General features: G+C 47.2%; 3 protein-coding genes across 3 annotated transcripts; 2 read left to right on the top strand and 1 right to left on the bottom strand.

Moving 5' to 3' along the window:
• The first annotated feature begins 57 nt into the window (after positions 1 to 57).
• Positions 58 to 7209, top strand: RFNG (RFNG O-fucosylpeptide 3-beta-N-acetylglucosaminyltransferase). Its single transcript, XM_032199725.1, has 8 exons — positions 58 to 510; positions 1326 to 1374; positions 1892 to 1994; positions 2347 to 2500; positions 3496 to 3584; positions 3671 to 3836; positions 5195 to 5280; positions 5501 to 7209. The coding sequence occupies exons 1-8, from the start codon at positions 58 to 60 to the stop codon at positions 5565 to 5567; spliced, it is 1167 nt and encodes a 388-aa protein (XP_032055616.1). The 3' UTR covers positions 5568 to 7209.
• A 2034-nt stretch (positions 7210 to 9243) lies between these two features.
• DCXR (dicarbonyl and L-xylulose reductase) lies at positions 9244 to 12804 on the top strand. The gene is made up of 8 exons (XM_032199513.1): positions 9244 to 9320; positions 9402 to 9499; positions 9658 to 9812; positions 11097 to 11139; positions 11444 to 11543; positions 11709 to 11773; positions 11868 to 11985; positions 12509 to 12804. Exons 1-8 carry the CDS (start codon positions 9263 to 9265, stop codon positions 12610 to 12612), a joined length of 741 nt encoding a protein of 246 aa, XP_032055404.1. The 5' UTR covers positions 9244 to 9262; the 3' UTR covers positions 12613 to 12804.
• Positions 12800 to 18211, bottom strand: RAC3 (Rac family small GTPase 3). The gene is made up of 6 exons (XM_032199514.1): positions 18128 to 18211; positions 15729 to 15800; positions 15354 to 15471; positions 14672 to 14734; positions 14030 to 14189; positions 12800 to 13912 (listed from the first exon to the last, which is right to left on the bottom strand). Exons 1-6 carry the CDS (start codon positions 18160 to 18162, stop codon positions 13782 to 13784), a joined length of 579 nt encoding a protein of 192 aa, XP_032055405.1. The 5' UTR covers positions 18163 to 18211; the 3' UTR covers positions 12800 to 13781.
• Between the last annotated feature and the right edge of the window lie 345 nt (positions 18212 to 18556).

The following is an 18556-nucleotide window of genomic DNA, read 5'->3' as shown; positions in this document are numbered from 1 at the left end:
CGGCCGCGGGACCATGAGGCCGCCGCGCAGCGCGGCGGGGGCCGGCGGGGCCGCAGCATGAGCAGCTCCTGGCTGGGGCTCCGCAGGGCCTGCGTCCTGCTCTCCGTCACCGCCGCCGCCGTCCTCCTCCTGCTGCTGCCCCGGGGACAGCCCCCCGCGGCGCCCCGCCGCCGCCCGCCGCCCGCCGCCGCCGGTCCCAGCGGGCCCCCGCCGAAGCGGGCGGGCTCCGGCGCGGCGCAGCCCGCGGGCAGCGACGTGCCCGGCGCTCGGGCGGGCTCGCGCGGGGAGCGGGGCGGCGGCGGCCCGGGGACCGGGGCGGGCGGCCGGGGCGGGGGCCTCGGCGGCACCGCGCAGCCCGCGCGGCAGGGCCGCCTCGGGCCTTCCAGTGGCTCGGCCAAGGAGAGCCTGGAGCTGAAGGACATCTTTATCGCGGTGAAGACGACGAGGAAGTATCACAGAACGCGCCTGGACTTGCTTTTCCAAACTTGGATCTCCCAGGCGAGGGGACAGGTGAGGGCAGGCGCCGTGGGGGACCTGCGGCCAAGGTTTCTCCAGGTGCCAGCTGCGCTTTTGCACCTCGCTGGGGTTCAGCACATCTTTCCTCATGGGACTGAGGAGAACCATCTCGTCTAAGTAGTTCACCTGAATGTATTGCTGAAAGAGTTTGATGTTGATTAAGCCACTTTTGTATTGTCTGGGGTCACTGGTCCAAGCAGAAACAATTTGCTTTTTTTTTTTTTTTTTTAGTAAAATACTAAATGGCAGTGAGAGATCTCTAGTGCTGATATGTCTAAGCTACTGTTTTGGACATGCTGGTTCAATGACTGAAATTTTTGGATAGAGCAATGTAGAATTTATTCCCTTGTTTAGGAATTTCCTTATATTCAAGCATTTTAATGCAGCTCTGTCCAGCATCTGGGACAAGGCAGTGCTACCATCTGACACTCCACCCTGACTTTCATTCTTTCTTTTTTAGCGTGAGTAACAGTTGTGGATGACTCCTAGCTGTAGAGGAGGTGAAGAGAAATATTCCCAAAAGGGATAGCTATTGTTATTTGGAAATTCCTTATCTGTACCCTGGGATAAGGAAACCAAAATCTTGGATGCTTTACTGAAATGGTTTCTTCTGGTTTGCAGTGCAGAATCCTATCCAATAAGGGAAGAGCTGAAGTTGCTGGGGTTTCCCCTGCCATGGTTAACGTGTAATAAATTAACAAGATAAAATACTCAAGATTCTGACTGGGAACTGACCAAAGTAGAAATTAGGCATTGAAATCCTTAATTATGGATATACCTTTATCCCCACCCATTTTTGTCTCCTACAGACATTTATATTCACAGACTGGGAGGATCAGGAGCTACGCCTGAAAGCAGGTAAGCTATGCCTCATAGAATTGTGCTGCCATTTATAACAGTTTTATGTTGGTCATACTTTCCCCAGATGTCCTTATTTCATGCTACGTAAGCAATTAGGGAAGTAAAGATAGAGAAAATGGAGACAATTTCTCCTTCCACAGGAGAAAATGCTGTTCCTACTGGACAAGCTGCCTGGAGCTTCCTGAATTCTGGGTTTACCATTGTACCCAATTACTTCCTGTTAGTTAGCTTCGGTCTATGTGGTCCAAAGTTATACTAGGCATTTCTTTTGCTTACAGTCTCATGACGCTGTTTATATACTGTGCAATCTAAACATATTTTTGCATACTTGGCAACTTTCAAGCCGTACACACAAATGGTGAGCAATGCCTCTCTAAAATTTTACTACCCATGCATGTACCATATGCACTTTATACACTGTACTAGTGCCAAATGAGCACTTTGTCTTTTTTAGAATATTAATGCTTCTGATGGGGCTGATCTTTTTTTCTTTTTTTTTTTTTTCCCTCCCTAGGGGATCATATGATCAACACCAACTGTTCAGCTGTCCACACGCGGCAAGCTCTCTGTTGCAAGATGTCTGTGGAATATGATAAATTCCTAGAATCTGGGCAAAAGTGGGTGTTGTTCTGGTTGACTTTGTTTCTTTTACTTCTGTGCTCACAGGAAGCATGGGCATCTTTCTCTACTCCTGTGACAAAGGCAACATTAGTATGATGGTAGGGAAAGTGGTGCAGCAGGAAGCAGTGTTTATAAAAAAGTATCATCTGAAACCTAGCAGGGGTTATTATTTCAGTCTCTTTCCAGATACAGGATCTATGGGTGCTTTCAGCTTCCAAATTGTGTTATTCAGGATAATAGGATATAGTTCCTGCTCCAAGTCTGAAAGATCAGGATGCAGCTTTAAAACTATAACTTGTTTCTTTGTCACTGCTGTGCAGTAATTTTATTCTTTCATTTTATTTGAAGATGGTTTTGCCATGTGGACGATGACAACTATGTGAACCCACGGACACTCCTGCGTCTCTTATCTGCCTTCTCACACAGCCAGGATGTCTATGTGGGGCGACCAAGTCTGGACCATCCCATTGAGGCAGCTGACCATGTCCAAAGTGATGGATCAGTAAGCAAAGTTTGCAATTAGGCTGAGAGTCATCCTAACCTATGCTTTTAAACCCATGAGAGTTCACAGGATCTCCCATTAGACCAAGTGATTTAATCTGCAAGCAGTGGTCATTGTTAGAGACAGGGTGCTGGGTGAAATGGACCTTTGATCTGATCTTACATGTACATGCTTATGTACAATAGAGTTGTCTCCTGGGTGGATGTCTGCTTCTCTTCCTTTGCTCACATATGTTGGTGATCTCCCTCACACCGAGGTGAGTAGGGCCTCCCTGCCTTGATCCTTTCTTTTGCTTTAGTGGTTTGGGAGGGCTGTTACTTGTTTGGGGGCTTGTTTTTTTTTTTTGTTTGTTTGTTTGAGAGCAGTATCATACTGTCATCATCTTGAACCAAACTCAGATGGAAGATGGGCTCTCTCGGTATTTAAGGCATTTCCAATACTGATCGATTACTGTGTTTCCAGGAAGTAGAAGCAAAGGTGTCTCAGTTGCAATATACATGTTAAAGGACAAGTTCTCACGAGGTCCTCTACGCTAACAGGCCTGAATGTAAATAATCCACTGTCCAGAAAGTCAGTTATAAAGCAGCTTTTTAGGGAAGACTGCACAACAAAATACTCTCCCTGGAACCAAGCATCCAATGAACTATCTTTGACTTCCTTAGGAAGACCGAGTTGGCTGTGACCCTTGCCTAGAATTAGCAGGAGATAACTGGAATTGTGTAGAAGTGGGACTGTAGTTTTTCACTTCACATGTGCTCCCTCAGATGTGTGAACTTGATGGTTCACCTGGTGTCAGCTCCAAGGTGAAGTTCACTTTGAGAGAAAGCTAACCAGGCTTGTAGAAGCCTGAAGAAATAGGATTAGTCTGTAGTCTTGTTCTGATTCAAGTGAAGTATATGACATCCAATAGAGCCTCAAATTTCCCTGCCTGCCCTGCCAAAGGGAAAAAAAACTGATTATCAGTAACTAGCATGTTTTTCTTGTTGCTTCTTCAGAAGACAAGCGTGAAATTCTGGTTTGCCACAGGTGGAGCAGGGTTCTGTATCAGCAGAGGTCTTGCTCTGAAGATGAGTCCCTGGGCCAGGTAAACACTGCTCCTAGCTGAGTTCTACCAAAATGTGTTTGGTAGGCTTTAAAGTGCTTTTGATCTTGTTTCCTGTACTCTTACAGCCTGGGTAACTTCATCAGTACTGCAGAAAGAGTGCGTCTGCCTGATGATTGCACAATTGGCTACATCATTGAAGGGCTGCTGGAGGTAAAGTTGCTGCACAGCCCGTTGTTCCATTCCCATCTGGAAAATCTGCAGAGGCTGCGAGGCGAGTCTGTGCTGCAACAGGTAGTGCTAAGCATGTCCTTTTCTAATAATTACACCTCAGTCTGATCAGAAAGACTGAATAGACTTAGTACTTTCCAGTGAAGGAGGATGTCTACAGAGAGTAGCTCAGAGCTGTGTCCTGTCCATCTCCTTCATTTAAGTAAAAAGTATACTTCCACCCTAGCCAGTTGGGTCATACAGCTGTCCCCTCTTTCAGGGACACATTCAACTATATTAAATCTAAATAACGGTGTTCCTCATTTCTTAGTCTCTGAATTTCCATGAGTCACAATAGCAGCAAGTGTAGAAGAAAACAGCATTTGATGCGAGAAAGTATCTTTGCCAAATACTGTCTGTCTTAATTCATACTGTTTACAAAATTAGCATCAGAGTTACAGCAAGTACCTCTTTGATAACTAAGACATAATTATTTGATCATTTTTAAGAATAACTTGTCTGAATCTCAAGAAACCTAGTCAGTGCTTCTTAGAATAAATCGGTTTTCTTTGTTTTGTTTTTGTTTGTTGTTTTGTTTTGTTTTAAATTTCTGGGATACCTTTTTACTAACTAGCAGTAGATGGAGCTATAAGGCTATCAAGAAGCTTTTTCTGCCTCTTACTGATTACCACCATGAACAAAGAAAAGTGTGGTTTTGCCCCTACAAAAGGCTCGCTTATCTTTTCCTGGTAGTGTTATTATGCAGTGGAAATGTATGGGATGTGATATAATCCCTTGTGTCAGGGAATTTAACTGTGGGCTGAATCTGGGCTTTTGGTGGTGATCATTGTTTCCCTGAGACTGATAGCTAACCCAAAATCCAGATCTGCAATTTGACAGGAGGCTGAAGTCTTCTTGTACCTTGCACACGCAAATTTCTTAATACAGTACTTGTATGGAAGAGCAGCACCGAACTGGAATTCTAGAGATCTAAACTTTGTTGCTAGGTTTGTCGTACAGCAGTCCTTTGTGCTCCATTTGACATCCAATTGTTTCTATTTTCCTTCTAAGACTTCTACTTTAGACTTCAGACAATGTCTGGTAAGGATGAACATGTTATTTAGCAAAGGTACAGACATTAGCAGGATTGATGCTCTTACAAAGCTTACTGTTGCCTTGAAGGACAAGATGAGTTACAACTAAACTTTCAGCTCCTTTGTTTATACTTCCAGCTTGCCTTTAGGTGAATAACGGTCCACTAAATAGCTACCATCCATTGCCAATATTGCTTATGTCAAAACTGACCATCATTTTTCAAATGTAATCCACTCAGATCAGACAGGATCTTTGGAGTCTTTCTTCATACCTCATTAATAGTCCTATCTCTACTCTGGTTTTCTGCATTAGTGTTACAATTTCTGAATGTTTATTTGCTTTTCCAGGTAACCCTAAGTTATGGAGACCCTGAGAACAAACACAACGTTGTGAGTGTGGGAGGAGTGTTTGGGCTTCAGCAAGATCCAACCCGGTAAGTGTCCACTTCCAAAACCAGATCTCCCTGCCCTGTTCATGTTTATCATCTGTAATATTATTTACCCCACTTATTGGGGTTATTGTTTCATACCATTCTCTTGTTGCTGTCAAAGATGGGTAGGAATGCTTTTTCTGCTCTATTAGTCTGCTGCACATTCAATGCTAAGATGTTCCTGGTCTGGAGAGTTCCAATCTGATTTTTGTTTCCTTCATAGATTTAAATCTGTCCATTGTCTTCTGTATCCTGACACTATCTGGTGCCCTACTAAGAAGATGTTCTAATTTTTGACCAGTTGTTGACGCGTGTATCCTACCTACTTTGCATCAAACAGGAGTTTGGACTTTTTTTTGTCTACCAAAAAACAAAAATATCTAAAAAGGAGGTAGACAGACTCTATTTACAAAAGCAAGACTTTGATTGTGTAATTCTGGCAAGAAGGTGTGTGTTCAGCTGCAGCCTGGGATGTTCCAGAAAAGAAAATTTTTTATTCCTTGTTCTTTGGTCCAGTGGCTCTTCATACAATGGCTATGGTCATATACATGTATGTGTACAAGTCACTTTATGCTTTCATCTGATGTCATGTGAGCCCTGCCTAACACATGAATCTGTGCTCAGACACATCCTAGGCAAACGCAGTACTTAAAACGCTAGTGTTCTTACTACTGTTACCAGCTTTGAGCAGCTCTCTTGAAGCTGAAGTGCTATAGCAGACTGCAGTCCCCATGGTGACAAGAGGGGAGAAAGTTTTTGCTTGTCTTTCTTGGGAACAGAATTATTTAAGAACTTCTATAGCCTGCCAATATTATACTATTTCTGCCTCTGGGCTGGAACAGGCTCTGCTTGTAACCACCAGAAATACTGGAATTTCTAGGGTAGACAAGGGTGAAAGCCTTTGTCTTGGGAAAACCCTGTGTAAGGAAAACCTTGTGTAAGCTTACTCAGGACTGCATAAGAGTTGCTTACAGTGCACATTCTTCCCAACAGTCCATGTGTACCTCCCATGGAGGTGATTTTCAGACTTGGTTCTCTTACCACTGAATGGCAGTGGTTGTTGATTATGATGGTGGTTTGCTAGGTCTAAGACTATTCCCTTCATATTTGATACTGAAAAAATATTTTTCAGGCTAGATAGTAATCATTTCTCCTACATTGCCCACAGCAGGTTATATGAGCTAGAGCATGCTCATTGGCTGATGAAACACCCTGTTTTTGAAGCTGTGCTGTATCCTTAGCTGTCTTTGAGAGAGGAGGAATGCTAGATAGCTGTAATGCCCTGAGGAAGTTTTTGATGATATCATTTGAGGACCTTTAATGGTGTGACTGTGCTTACCCCACTTCAGCTTCTAAAGGTAATCTTTTGAGGCTTAAATAAATGTTTGCTTTTACCCTACGTCTTGATGTTTCAATAAATAGATCATGCAATTGGTAAAAGGAAACTGTACACTTGCACAAAATCAGAAGTTCAGTGCTGTAGCAGTATCACCTACTGCTGTTTTTTAAATAGAGTAAATTTAGTTTTGAAAGTGGAAGAAATGAGATTCCGTATATTTAGTTTTCTGTTAATCCAAACTTTGACCGTGCAATCTATACCTGATATGAAGAACAGCATTAAAAATTACTTTACAAAACCACTGTGTACTCAAACTCCTTAGAAAATACTTGCTGGTTTAGTGCTAAGTCTGAGGCTGAATTAAGGGGAGAAAAATAGAAAGACATTGTATAGCCTAGAACCATGATTTTATGGCTAGAAGTGAATCTAGCAGGTTGCAGATTTTTGAACAGCTGTGCCAAGCTATACTGTGTATTTCAGCTAGTTACTTTGCTTCCTGCCATTTGAAAAGTGGTATAATGTAGGTAAATACCTGCAGTGTTTTCAAGTATGAAACTTAGTGGAGGTATCAGCCTCCCATAATATACTTTTCTTTGCACTTTTTTTTTTTTTTTTTTTTTTTTTAAAGAAACCTTTCAGTAACTTGATACACTGTCCTCTCTGCATGATTTTATTTAGTTTCACTGAGGAGCTGACTGCTCCTGCAGCTTGTTCTTAAATTTCCCCTTTCCTTTATCCTTACCAAGGCAGTGCTTTGACCAGGAAGCATGGGAATAAGAGCACTGTAGGAAAGGAGATCAAAGTCTAGCTAGCATAGCAGCTGTTCTACAGCAGGAACACCTGTAACACTGACAGCCTGTTACAGACAGTGGAGGAGGACTTGTGGAATAGTAGGTTGTGGGATGTTCTGCCTCTCTATTAGGTCTTCTGCTAACAAGAACTTGGACATCCTATGGTTTAATAATTTTGTTATTAATAGCTCTGGAGATTACTGATATCTATGTAAACAACTTTCTTTTATTTTTAAAAATATTTGTTAGGTTCTTCTTTTCAACCTCCTATAGCAGAAAATTATGAAGCTTCATGAGCACTTGAGATTTCATCCTCAGCATTTTCATCCTCAGTGATTTTTGAACTCTTCTGTTGGAGTTCTTCCTCTTCTACTGGGAGCAGCCTCTTGTCAGATACCACAGACAGCATGGACTGGGTAGTGATTAAGTGGCAAACTGCAGTTCAAAAATGGCAATACTTCATATTGGTGGCAGCAAAACTGAGTGATAAAAGTTCCACGCTGTAGTCACTGCTCATCCAAAATTGAGTATGCTGTCTCATGTCTAATGCTGGTAGGGTGTTTATTAAGCTGAAAAAGACCACATTCTTTTGTATGGCAATACAGAACAGTTTGTGCTCAAGCTTCTTTTAAGGTTTTTCTTCTTGACAATACATTAGGCTCTATAGTTGTATCAGGGATGCAGCTTTTAAATCAAACTACTGTCTTATGATAAAATGATTCTATGAAATTAAATATTTAAGTGTGTCAAAAGTTGTGTTTTGTGATGTTTCTTCACTCAATGTCTACACCAAAAATGGGCCATAAACCCTGTAATACAGAAAAACTTGTCTCCTGTCAGCCTGTTGATATCAAATCACCAAAAAGCATACAGGAATTAGATGAATTTGGTGTGCAGAGGAAGATATAGGGATGAGGAGAATTCTTGCAAATAATTATGAAAGTGGAGTAAAGTAAAAGTATTGAAATAAGGACTAAGTGTTGTAAATTTGTATAGGCACTTTTCCCATCCTGTTTCTGCATTTATTAAATATGCCACAGCAGTTCTTAAGAGTACTCAGAATGCAATGGATAAACTGGGTATTACAAGTGGACTTCTGCTTCTATCAACAAAACATGCTAATTGGATGTATAATTGCCTGTGCTGCTCTTCTGTTACACATTGTCGATCCTACAAATCAGGAGACATGCTTGCTACCCCTGGAAGTAAACTGGTCGTAGTAACTTACAGATGACCTATTAATTAGATTTAGATCATATTTCCATTGTACCCTGCAGTAAATTGATATTGTTATGCAGGTGCTGTGTCAGGAATCCTATATGCCTCAACCAAGTGGGTCCTATACAATTATAGCTAGTTTTCTAGGCACTGACTATGAGACTAGGGCTGCCTGCAACTTTTATCTGCAGCTTTAAGTGGACAAAGCAGGTCCTTTCATCAGCTGATAAAAAGGTTTTCTGTGCTCTCACTGTGATGCTTTAGTTAGAGGCAATAAACCTCAACTCTGTGCCTGTCGTGTGCTCGTTAGGCCCAGAAATGGCTCCTCGCTGTGCCCCCTCCAGGGCAGCATGTCCTTGCAAGTGCCTTGGTTACGAGTCTGCCCGCCGCACGGCAGCGTGTTGAGCAGCGCTCGAACAGGCTCAGCGGCTCCGGGAACGCTGGCTGCTCGAGCCCGCGGTGCCCCGGCTCCGGCCCACACGGCCGAACCTCAGCCCTCGGCCGGGGAAGCGGGGACTCGCGTGGCCCCAGAGCGGGGAGGGCCCTGCCCTGCGGCCCCGCCAGGCCGCGCCGCTGTCGGGCTCTGCCCGGCCCCTGGCCCGCCCCGGCCCCGCCCAGGCCGCAGCTCTACCGCAGCATGGAGCCGCACCTCAGCTTCCACGGCCGCCGGGCCTTGGTGACTGGGGCCGGCAAAGGTGGCCGGGCGGCGGGGGCCGGGCGGGGGCCGGGCGACGGGGGCCGGGCGGGGGCCGGGGGCTGACGCCGTCTCCCCGCAGGGATCGGACGCGCCGTGGCCGTGGCGCTGAGCAGGGCCGGGGCCCGCGTGACGGCGCTGAGCCGCACGGCGGCGGACCTGGAGAGCCTCGCCCGAGAGGTAGGGCCGGCCGCCGGCACCCCCTGCGGGACCCCGCCCGCGAGCCCCCAGCCCTGTCCCGGGGCAGCGCCACCGCCACCCCCGGCGGCCCCCAACCCCCCCCGGCCCACCCGCGACGACGCTGACCCGGGCCCCCGGCCGGGCCGCCCTCGCCGCAGTGTCCCGGGATCGAGCCCTTGTGCCTGGACCTGGCCGACTGGGACGCCACAGAGGCGGCGGTGGGCGCGGCGGGGCCCTTCGAGCTGCTGGTGAACAACGCGGCCGTGGCGGTGCTGCAGCCCTTCCTGGAGGTGACCCGGGCGGCCTTTGACCGGTGAGTGCCTCGGCCACCCCGGGTGGGCACCGGTGGCTGCTCCGTGCCTGGACTGTGCTTCGGGGTAGAAGGGTGCTGTCTGCCGAGCCTTAGCAAAACGGTCAGCGTAAAGAACTGTGGCAGAATGTTCGAGATAGCCTCTAACATTAATTTTCACAGTGTTTTGTTGGCTGTTAGTGCTTTGGTCTGCTTTTTCTCCACTGTTTTACTACTTTAAAAAAAATCACCTTTCATACTCTTTTTAAACATCAAAAGGAAGCTAAGAACAAAGGTTATTTCACACTGTTACTGAGTAGCCAGAACCTTGCAACATCACCTTCTAGATAGTACCCACACTTTACCCAGTCTGTGCAGGAGAAAAGAGCACCATTCACTGGTAATCAAGCTCAGACCTTCCCAGAGCTTCTAATCTAGTCCTAGCTCAGTCACTACTAAATTGAAAGACAGTTGTTGATAAGACAATTTAGAAAGAGACAACAAAGCCAGCTAAAGGAGTATAAGAATAGTATCATAGAGTATCCCGAGTTGGAAGGGACCTACAAGGATCATCGAGTCCAAATTCTGGATCCCAATCAAGATACAAAAAAATTAACAAGATAGGAAATTAAATTTCCTTACTGCAGTGACTTTTTTTTTCCCCCTCAAAAGGACCTTAGTTCCAGATGTGTGTAAGCTTTAGGATACAGGCTATGCTGAGGCTACTTCCTTCTAAGATGGATGTCATACTTTGTCCGACATTATAGCTCCACATTTTCCATTTATAATAAATGCTTCATTTGTAACTAGACTGTAAAGTGCACAGATTCTACTTAGATGATTCTGTAGAACTAGCTGGTGAAAATCTGACCAAGGAAGGACTATATCACAAATAGAGTAGATGTTTCTTCTACGAATTTTATAGCAGATTCCCTATTTCAAAGTCTTGTGAAGATTTGATTGTCCTAAGAGGAGCCACTGGCTGAGGCCCAGGGATCACTGTTTAAACTTTAATAGAACTGCTATATAATCTGCCAAAGAACAGAGTCCTGCTAGAAATGTGAGGATGCATGAGTGCACCTTCCCTTCTGCACAGGGGAAATGGCCACTAACTAGCTTGCTTCCATTGAATGGTTTTATTGGTGAACACATGCCTAATTATTATTGTTATATCCATTCAGCTTGGCATTTCTATCAGTGTTCAAGTATTAACAATGCTTCCAAGATACCTGCAGCGTTTGTCTTCTCAAAACTATTCCTCTCTGGCCTGCAACCACTGTGTAATTTTTAAATCTCATTTATCCGTAGGTGTCTTGATGTGAATCTTCGAGCTGTGCTTCATGTTTCCCAGGTGAGGCTGAATTGTCACTTCAGTTGTCTCTAAGAAAAGCAGCAACTAAGTTGTTCTCCATAGTGGAAACAAGTCCTGACAGGGGGAGGACTAAGGGGACCATAATCCAAAATTAACCTGACAGCCTGTTTGTACAATACCTTCACTCTCTTGCTTTGACCCTGTCTCTTACAAGTAGGAAGCAGTGAAGACTTTCTCTGGATGTTTTTGCTCTTTTGGCTACCCCAGTAGCCCTTGAAGGTTACTACTGAATGAAATAATGTTCTCTCCTGTTATGATTCTGGCATTGTTTTTTTTCCTTCAGATTGTTGCTCGGCAGATGATTACACAAGGGACACCAGGTGCAATTGTAAATGTCTCTAGCCAGGCATCTCAGCGTGCCCTGCGGGATCATGCTGTTTATTGTAAGTGTGTGCAGCTCTACCAATGTTTGTTTCATTTTTGACTAGCTGGAGACCCATAGCCACCATGATGCTGGCTGCCAGTTCAGAGCAGAGTAAAATACCTCTCTGTGATCTAGACAAAATGCTATACACTTAAATGCCTTCCATCTTTCCCTTCTCTTGAAGGTTCCACTAAAAGTGCTTTGGATATGCTGAGCAAGGTAATGGCAATGGAACTGGGACCCTACAAGGTAGGATTCTTTATGAAAGAAAAGTGTGAAAGCTGAACATGAGCATTTTTTCTCAGTACAGTTTGGTTATATAGTGTGTTGTTCTTGATCTCAGATTAGGGTGAACACTGTGAATCCCACAGTAGTTATGACAGACATGGGGAGAATTAACTGGAGTGATCCTCAGAAATCTGCTGCCATGATTAACCGGATTCCACTGGGAAAGTTTGCAGGTCAGTATAGATCTGCTGCCAGGCTAAGGTCTATCATATCCAGACCTTTTCCCTAATTGATATCACAGCCACAGATACCTTGTTTTGTTTTGGTTTGGTTTTGGTTTGTTTTTGTTTTTGTTTTGTTTTGTTTTGTATTGAGCAAAGTCACGCCTCTGGTGAGTGACTGTGGTTGAATTTCTGAAGCATCTGATGAGGACATGGCAACCTTACCACCCCTGTTCTAGAGCCTTGTCTCTTATGACAAGTGGAATACCCTTACTCTATTGTTCTTGAATGTGACTGGTGGGGGGGCATAGGTGCTTGCTGTGGATTAAGTTATGTCATTTGATCACAATAAGGACTTGTGAATGTCCAGGTCTCAGCAACACTGTTCTGTAGATCACACCAAGCACAGAGTGGAGGTTAGAGATATTTCCCTGCTCCAATTCCATGTAGAGGCCAAAGACATACCTTTTGGAATGCATGTTTCTCTAGTCCAATTTGAAAGGTGCATTGGATGTCCTTTATGTTTTGATTTCAGAGGTGGATGATGTGGTGAACAGCATTCTTTTCCTGCTCAGTGACAAGAGTGCTATGACAACTGGCAGCTCACTGATGGTTGATGGGGGATTTCTCGTTTCCTAAGATGAAACCTGCATTTCACACCTGGCCTAATTTTCATACTAGTACTGCATACATGTAAATGGGATAGAAAGCGGTGACAAAGACCCGGTGTTACTGGACAAGAGGGACAGCAGGGCTGGAACTTGTATGAGAAGTGAGGCAAAAAGTTACCTTTAGAAGGCTGCTATATAATAAAGCTCACATACGCTGTCATGGAGAATGTTTATTGCACCAAATAAGGTTTTATCTTTGTCACTCTACATGATGATTAGAAACTGGATCTGTCTTTCTTCCAACCCTATTCCAACCCCTCCCACAACCTTTCAGAAGTTCTCCCTGTTCCACCCAAATCCACAGAGCCTGCCTGCACTTTCAGTGGGAAGGGAAAGAAGAAGTTAGCAGACTCCTCATTGCTTTCTTTACTCTCTTTAGTAGAAAGAAAAAAAAAAAAAAAAGAGGCAACAACCTCAGCCCTGCTCTGCAGAGACTGGATTGTACGGGGAGGCCCTGCTAAAGACTGATGGGGGGGAGCAGCACCATGCTGTCCTAGGGTGTGCACACACAAAGGCAAATACAGTGATTGCACAGGGCTGTTTCACTCACTGAGTTTGGCTAGTATCCAATAAAGCACCTAATGATTAGTTTTTCAGCTTCACATTTCATTTGCTTTGACCCCTTCTGGGTCTAGTTATTATTCCTTTAACAGTCTCAGGCACATATCTGCTGGAGCACCAATTTGTTGACTATTAGCCACAGTAGGCTGGGCAAGGGGACCCCACTACTCTTCTTGTAATTCACTACCATTTATATCAGCTCCCTCCCCACTCCCACAAGGATCTTCAGCATTGTGTTTCACCTGCAGATAAAAAACAGGTGTTCCCAGCACAGAATGGATATCTCAAGCCCTTTCAGTTTAGAGCTCAGGAGAGCCAAAACAGCCTGTTGCCCCAAGGAGCTACCTTGCCTTCCCCATTGGACTTCCCTGGGGGCCGTATAGCCCTCAGCTAGTCTCCTGCCCCCGCTGCCCCTTCACATCAACATTGACGTTAAATCAAAGAGACATTTAAAAAACACTGACTTCGTACATGATGAAGGGCCCTACGCATCCCAGCCCCCTCCAGAAACACCCAGCTAATATGCAATCTGTCGGAGGACAACAATATGCTGAGCCAGCACCTAGGCCACAGCCCTCAGAACATGGTGCACTTTTTGCCAGGCTTCTTCACAGGTGGTGGGCAGAGCACAGCCCGGATGGCTTCGTCAAACACCGTCTTCAAGCCCCGCTGTGTCAGGGCAGAGCACTCAAGGTACTTTACCGACCCTAGGGGAAAGAGAGCTCCAGCTCAACCACTCCAGTCCTACCAGGAGACAGTGTCCCTCACCCACTCCAAAACAAAAATCTCAATGCCATGGAGGCCTGCCAGCACATGAGACTCACCGATCTCTCGAGCCATGGCCAAACCTTGGGGGTAGGTGATAGGAGCCAGTTTCTTATCACGTAATCTTTCAATGGTGTCCTTATCATCCCTTAAGTCCAGCTTGGTGCCCACAAGGATGATAGGTGTATTTGGGCAATGGTGTCGGACCTCAGGGTACCACTGAAACAGAGATGCATGATGAGAAAAGTAGCTGTGGCAGTAGATGCAGCCATGAGGATGCATTTGCTATTAGCAAGGTTGTTACTAATATCTGACATGGTGTCAACACCTGAGCAGGATACTTCTGCCTACAACTCTGAATATGCTCTGCAGAAAGAGATCAGTACAAATGTAATAATGAAGTCATGGAAACATGGAATCATGACAGATAGCACCAGCCAGCTCTGCATACACTGCAGAAAAACTGCATTTTTGTTTCTAGGACATTCCTCATCTTTAAGAGACAGATTTGAAAAGGCAAAAACTTAGCCAATGAATAAAGAGAACGCCCCACTTAAAAACTGCAGACTATGACCTTTGTTTCTTAAAACATGAGTGTTAGAAACATGGGGCTTGTTGGTGTCGGTCACAGTGCTGAGTGGAGCAGTGGACTTCACTAGCTCCTCCTTTCTACTGTTCCACCAAGAAGGAGAACACATTACCTTGGCTCTGACATTCTCAAAGGATGCTGGACTCACGAGTGAGAAGCAAATCAAGAAAACATCCTGTGGAGAAACAAAAGGGCCAGTTGTGTATAAGGGAACAGGAAGAGATAACGGAGGAAGAGTAGAGAAAGGAGCTTTACAGAAGACAACCTCCTCCCACCAGCAAGGACTGTAGCTGTATGAAACCCTTTCCCATTAAGGTGGCTAAACTAATTCAGATTTTGGACATACAACTTCATTTTAATTTACAATACTCAACTCTACATGTTCAGAACCTGTGGCCACAAACACCTTAGTGTGAGTCTTCACCCCTGATGGAGAGGCCATGTAGCAATTGCTACAGCCAGGGAAGCAGTATTAGCGCAGCCCAATGGTGAGCAGTGCCACCAAGAGAGAACAGGACTATGGAACATGGCTCAGCTTTACTGCAGCTGCACGCCATTCCTTACACCTGGGCATCTCTATGACATGCATAACTGTTCAAACACCACTGTGAAGTAGGAACTAGAATGAGACAATCACTTAGGAGAAATTCAGCTGTGAGCCTCCTTGAACAACAAGAATTACGGCTGAAGTTACGGGAACTTCATTCCACCAAGGAATGAAGCCTGGATGTCCTTGAGAGCCTCCCTGTCCTGAACTAAGAACAGTTAGAAGCAAGTCCAAACCCAGCACTCACCGTCTGTGGATAGGAAAGAGGCCGCAGTCGGTCATAATCCTCTTGACCTGCTGTATCCCAGAGGCCTAGGTTCACTGGCTTTCCATCTACCATGACATTGGCAGAATAGTTATCAAACCTGCCAAGAAAGAATCCACATCAGTGACAATCTTCTTCTCATGCACACCTGACTTCAGATGAAATTCAAGGGGCAGTGACTCAGCAGGGGGTCACTGTGCAACAGTTTCAGTGGGAGTACTCTGCCCACTTCACACACACCCCCATACCACAGGCATACTCACACGTGCAGTTCATAGTCTCCTTACCCAGAAAACTAACTTTTACACATGCACACATGAGGAGCAAAGAGTATCTGAAGCCCAGGCCATTACTCACACAGTGGGGATGTACTCTCCAGGAAAGGCATTTGTGGTGTAACTGATCAGCAAGCAGGTCTTCCCTACAGCTCTGCAGAGGATGAGAATGACAAGCATAAAGAAAGGTACAGCAGAAAGCAGTGAAGCAGGAAAACTCACCCTTACCCCACCTGAAAAAGGAGTTTAGGCAGAAAGTAAACATGAGGAAATGGATCTGCAGCAGGCTAGAATTGTCAGGGACGAGGTCTGAACTCACCAGATGCATCCTGCCTCAGCATACATCTGACCCTGCTCTCTCCCGCTCCTTTTCCCCACCTCTTCAGCCTCAACAGAACACTTAGAAAAATTTATTTGTTCCAGGAACCAAGAGGGGGGAAAAAAATAAGGTTCTGTGCTGGGCTTGCTATTGCTCAACATGTCCATAATAACCTAGCAAAATAGGTAAACAGTGAAATTTAAAAAAAAGTGCAACAACACACTATTCAAACTCCTCAGACATAGGAATCGAATTTCAGTAAATATAAAGGGGGGAAAAATAAGTATCCATAAAAAATAACAACAACAACAAAAACTTTCAAGTGACTACTATCAGTTTGGAAAGAGATTTTGGCATTGGCTTGGATCACTAAAAATACTGGCTCAGGGCTTTGATGAAGGCAGATGGCATTGGTCAACCCAGTGGTGGCAGCTGGCACAAGTTGGGCCTTGCTGACAATAGCCTTAGCATATGAACTTTAGTTATCCCCGTAGAATAAGAGAGAAGCTTATTTATAACAGGGGGTAATGGGAGTGGAAATGACCTATTTATCACTACAAGTTGTGTGCTGTGGAGAGCCTTTCAGGGAAACTGATAGTGAATGCCAGTGACAGGGACAGCTGGTGGTTAGTGCTTGAGTGAACCTGAATAGCCAGCCAAGAACTGGGTATTCTCTACCCAGTTCTCACAAAGGTGACGTGACAGACTTGAAGAGAGAGACTGCAGGGGACTGCACAATGTTGCACTGGGATGATGCATAGCGCAGCTAGAACCACTACACAAACCTGCCCTGCTTTTCCCCTGGACCACATCTCCTCCCTAGAAGAACAGGGAGGTTGTGTAAAGAACCACTACATTGACCTGTCCAACTCTTCTCCTGAACTGGCACCTCACCCACCACACATGGCAGTCACATCGTTCATCGATCATGGATATGGGTGTCTTTTAAGTGGTTTGGTATCCAAGTTCATTTAGTCTCTGCACTGTCAGTTTGGTCTTACAGAATACCACTGGTCTGCAAGCCTTGAGTTGAAATCCATTTCCAGCATGCCCTACTCCCAGATGTTACTGCCCCCTCCATCATAGCGTTGTGCTGTTTTGGCAGGTGACTCTTTCTCCTACTGCTTTTTAGCCTCCTCAGGTTAGAAGCTGGAAAACTTCACTCCAAATGCATGTTTAAGGATGTGGCATGCAGGAGAGGGTGGAAAGACCAGTCATTGCCTAAGACCAGTTCACATTTAGTACTCTGCATCTCAGCTCCAGGCTTGCTATGGTGATCAGAAGAGCATAGTATTAGGAATGAGGAAAAATGCACAGGACAAGCTAGGAAAAGTTACAAAGCACCATAAATCTACTGCACACCTGCATCTTGAACGCAGATGCGTTCTCAGAAAAAGGCATACAGAAAAAGCCAAAAGAGAAGAGCAAGGATGGCGAGACACGTGGTGAAACCAGAAACAGCAACGTATTTCACCTTGGAACGCAAACAACAGGAGATATGAGAAAAACCTATGAACGTCGAGATTTTTTGGAGGGGGTACTTTGCAACAAATCATCCCCGTACAGTGAAAATAGTCCAACGGGGACACCTGACAGGACGGCGAGGAGACGGCCTCGAGGCCCAGGCAGCGCAGGGTTTTGTTCCCCGGGCAGAACGCCGCCAGACGCGCAGCCCGGCAGCGCCCGGACACCAAGGCTCAAGTTTACAAACAGGAGGGCGCGGGGCTCGCGGGGACAGCGGCGGGGCCGCCACGGCACCGGGCCCCGATCTCCCGCCTGCCACGACCCCAGGACCGCAGCGCGGCCGCCGGGAGAGCGCCGGGGGCGGCGCCCGCGTGGCCTCCGCTCGCCGCCGGGAGCCCCGGCCCCGGCCCCGGCGCCCGCCGCCGCCCCGCGCCTTTCCCTCGGCGCCGCGGCGGCCCCAGGGGAGGGCGGCGGCGGGCGCGGCCGGCCGGGTCCCGCTGCCGCTGCCGGCCCGGAGCGGCTCCTCCCGCCCGCGGGGCCGCCGGGCCCGGGCCGCGGGGCGGGGCGGGGCCGGGCCCTCCCCCCCGCCCTCCCCTCCCGGCGGCGCCGCCGGCTTCGGGCCCGCTTTGTCCGGGGCCGCCCGGGTCGAGGCGCGGCCGGGCCGGCCCCGCCGCCGCCCGCGGCCGCCGCGCACTCACCCGTCGCCCACCACCACACACTTGATCGCCTGCATCTGCCCGCGATGGCGGCGCCGCCGCGACTCCGCCGCAGTGACAGCCCGCGGGGGCGGGGCGCCGGGGGCGGGGCCCGGGGCGGGGCCGGGCCGGGCCGCGCCGCAGCCTCGGGGCCGGGGCTCAGCCCCCGATCAGCGCCCGCCGGGGGGGGGGCGGTTGCGCGGGGGGAAGGCGAAGGGCGCTGCCGGCAGCCCCCGTCCCGCCCCACCTCCGGGCCACCCCCGCTCCCGCTCCTCCGGGCGGCAGCCAGCGGCTGGCGGCGGCTCCCCCGGCCCCTACGGCAAGCCCCCGGCCCCCGGGGAGGCCGAGCGGTGCTGCTGGCGGCTGCGGGGGGCGGCTGGCACGGCCTCGGGTGAAGGCGCAGGATCAGGCCGCACTGTAGCTCGCGTCACG

The sequence above is a fragment of the Aythya fuligula genome, chromosome 18 (genome assembly GCF_009819795.1).
Source record: "Aythya fuligula isolate bAytFul2 chromosome 18, bAytFul2.pri, whole genome shotgun sequence".
Taxonomy (NCBI): Eukaryota; Metazoa; Chordata; class Aves; order Anseriformes; family Anatidae; genus Aythya; species Aythya fuligula.
This window is presented reverse-complemented; position numbering and strand designations above follow the sequence as displayed.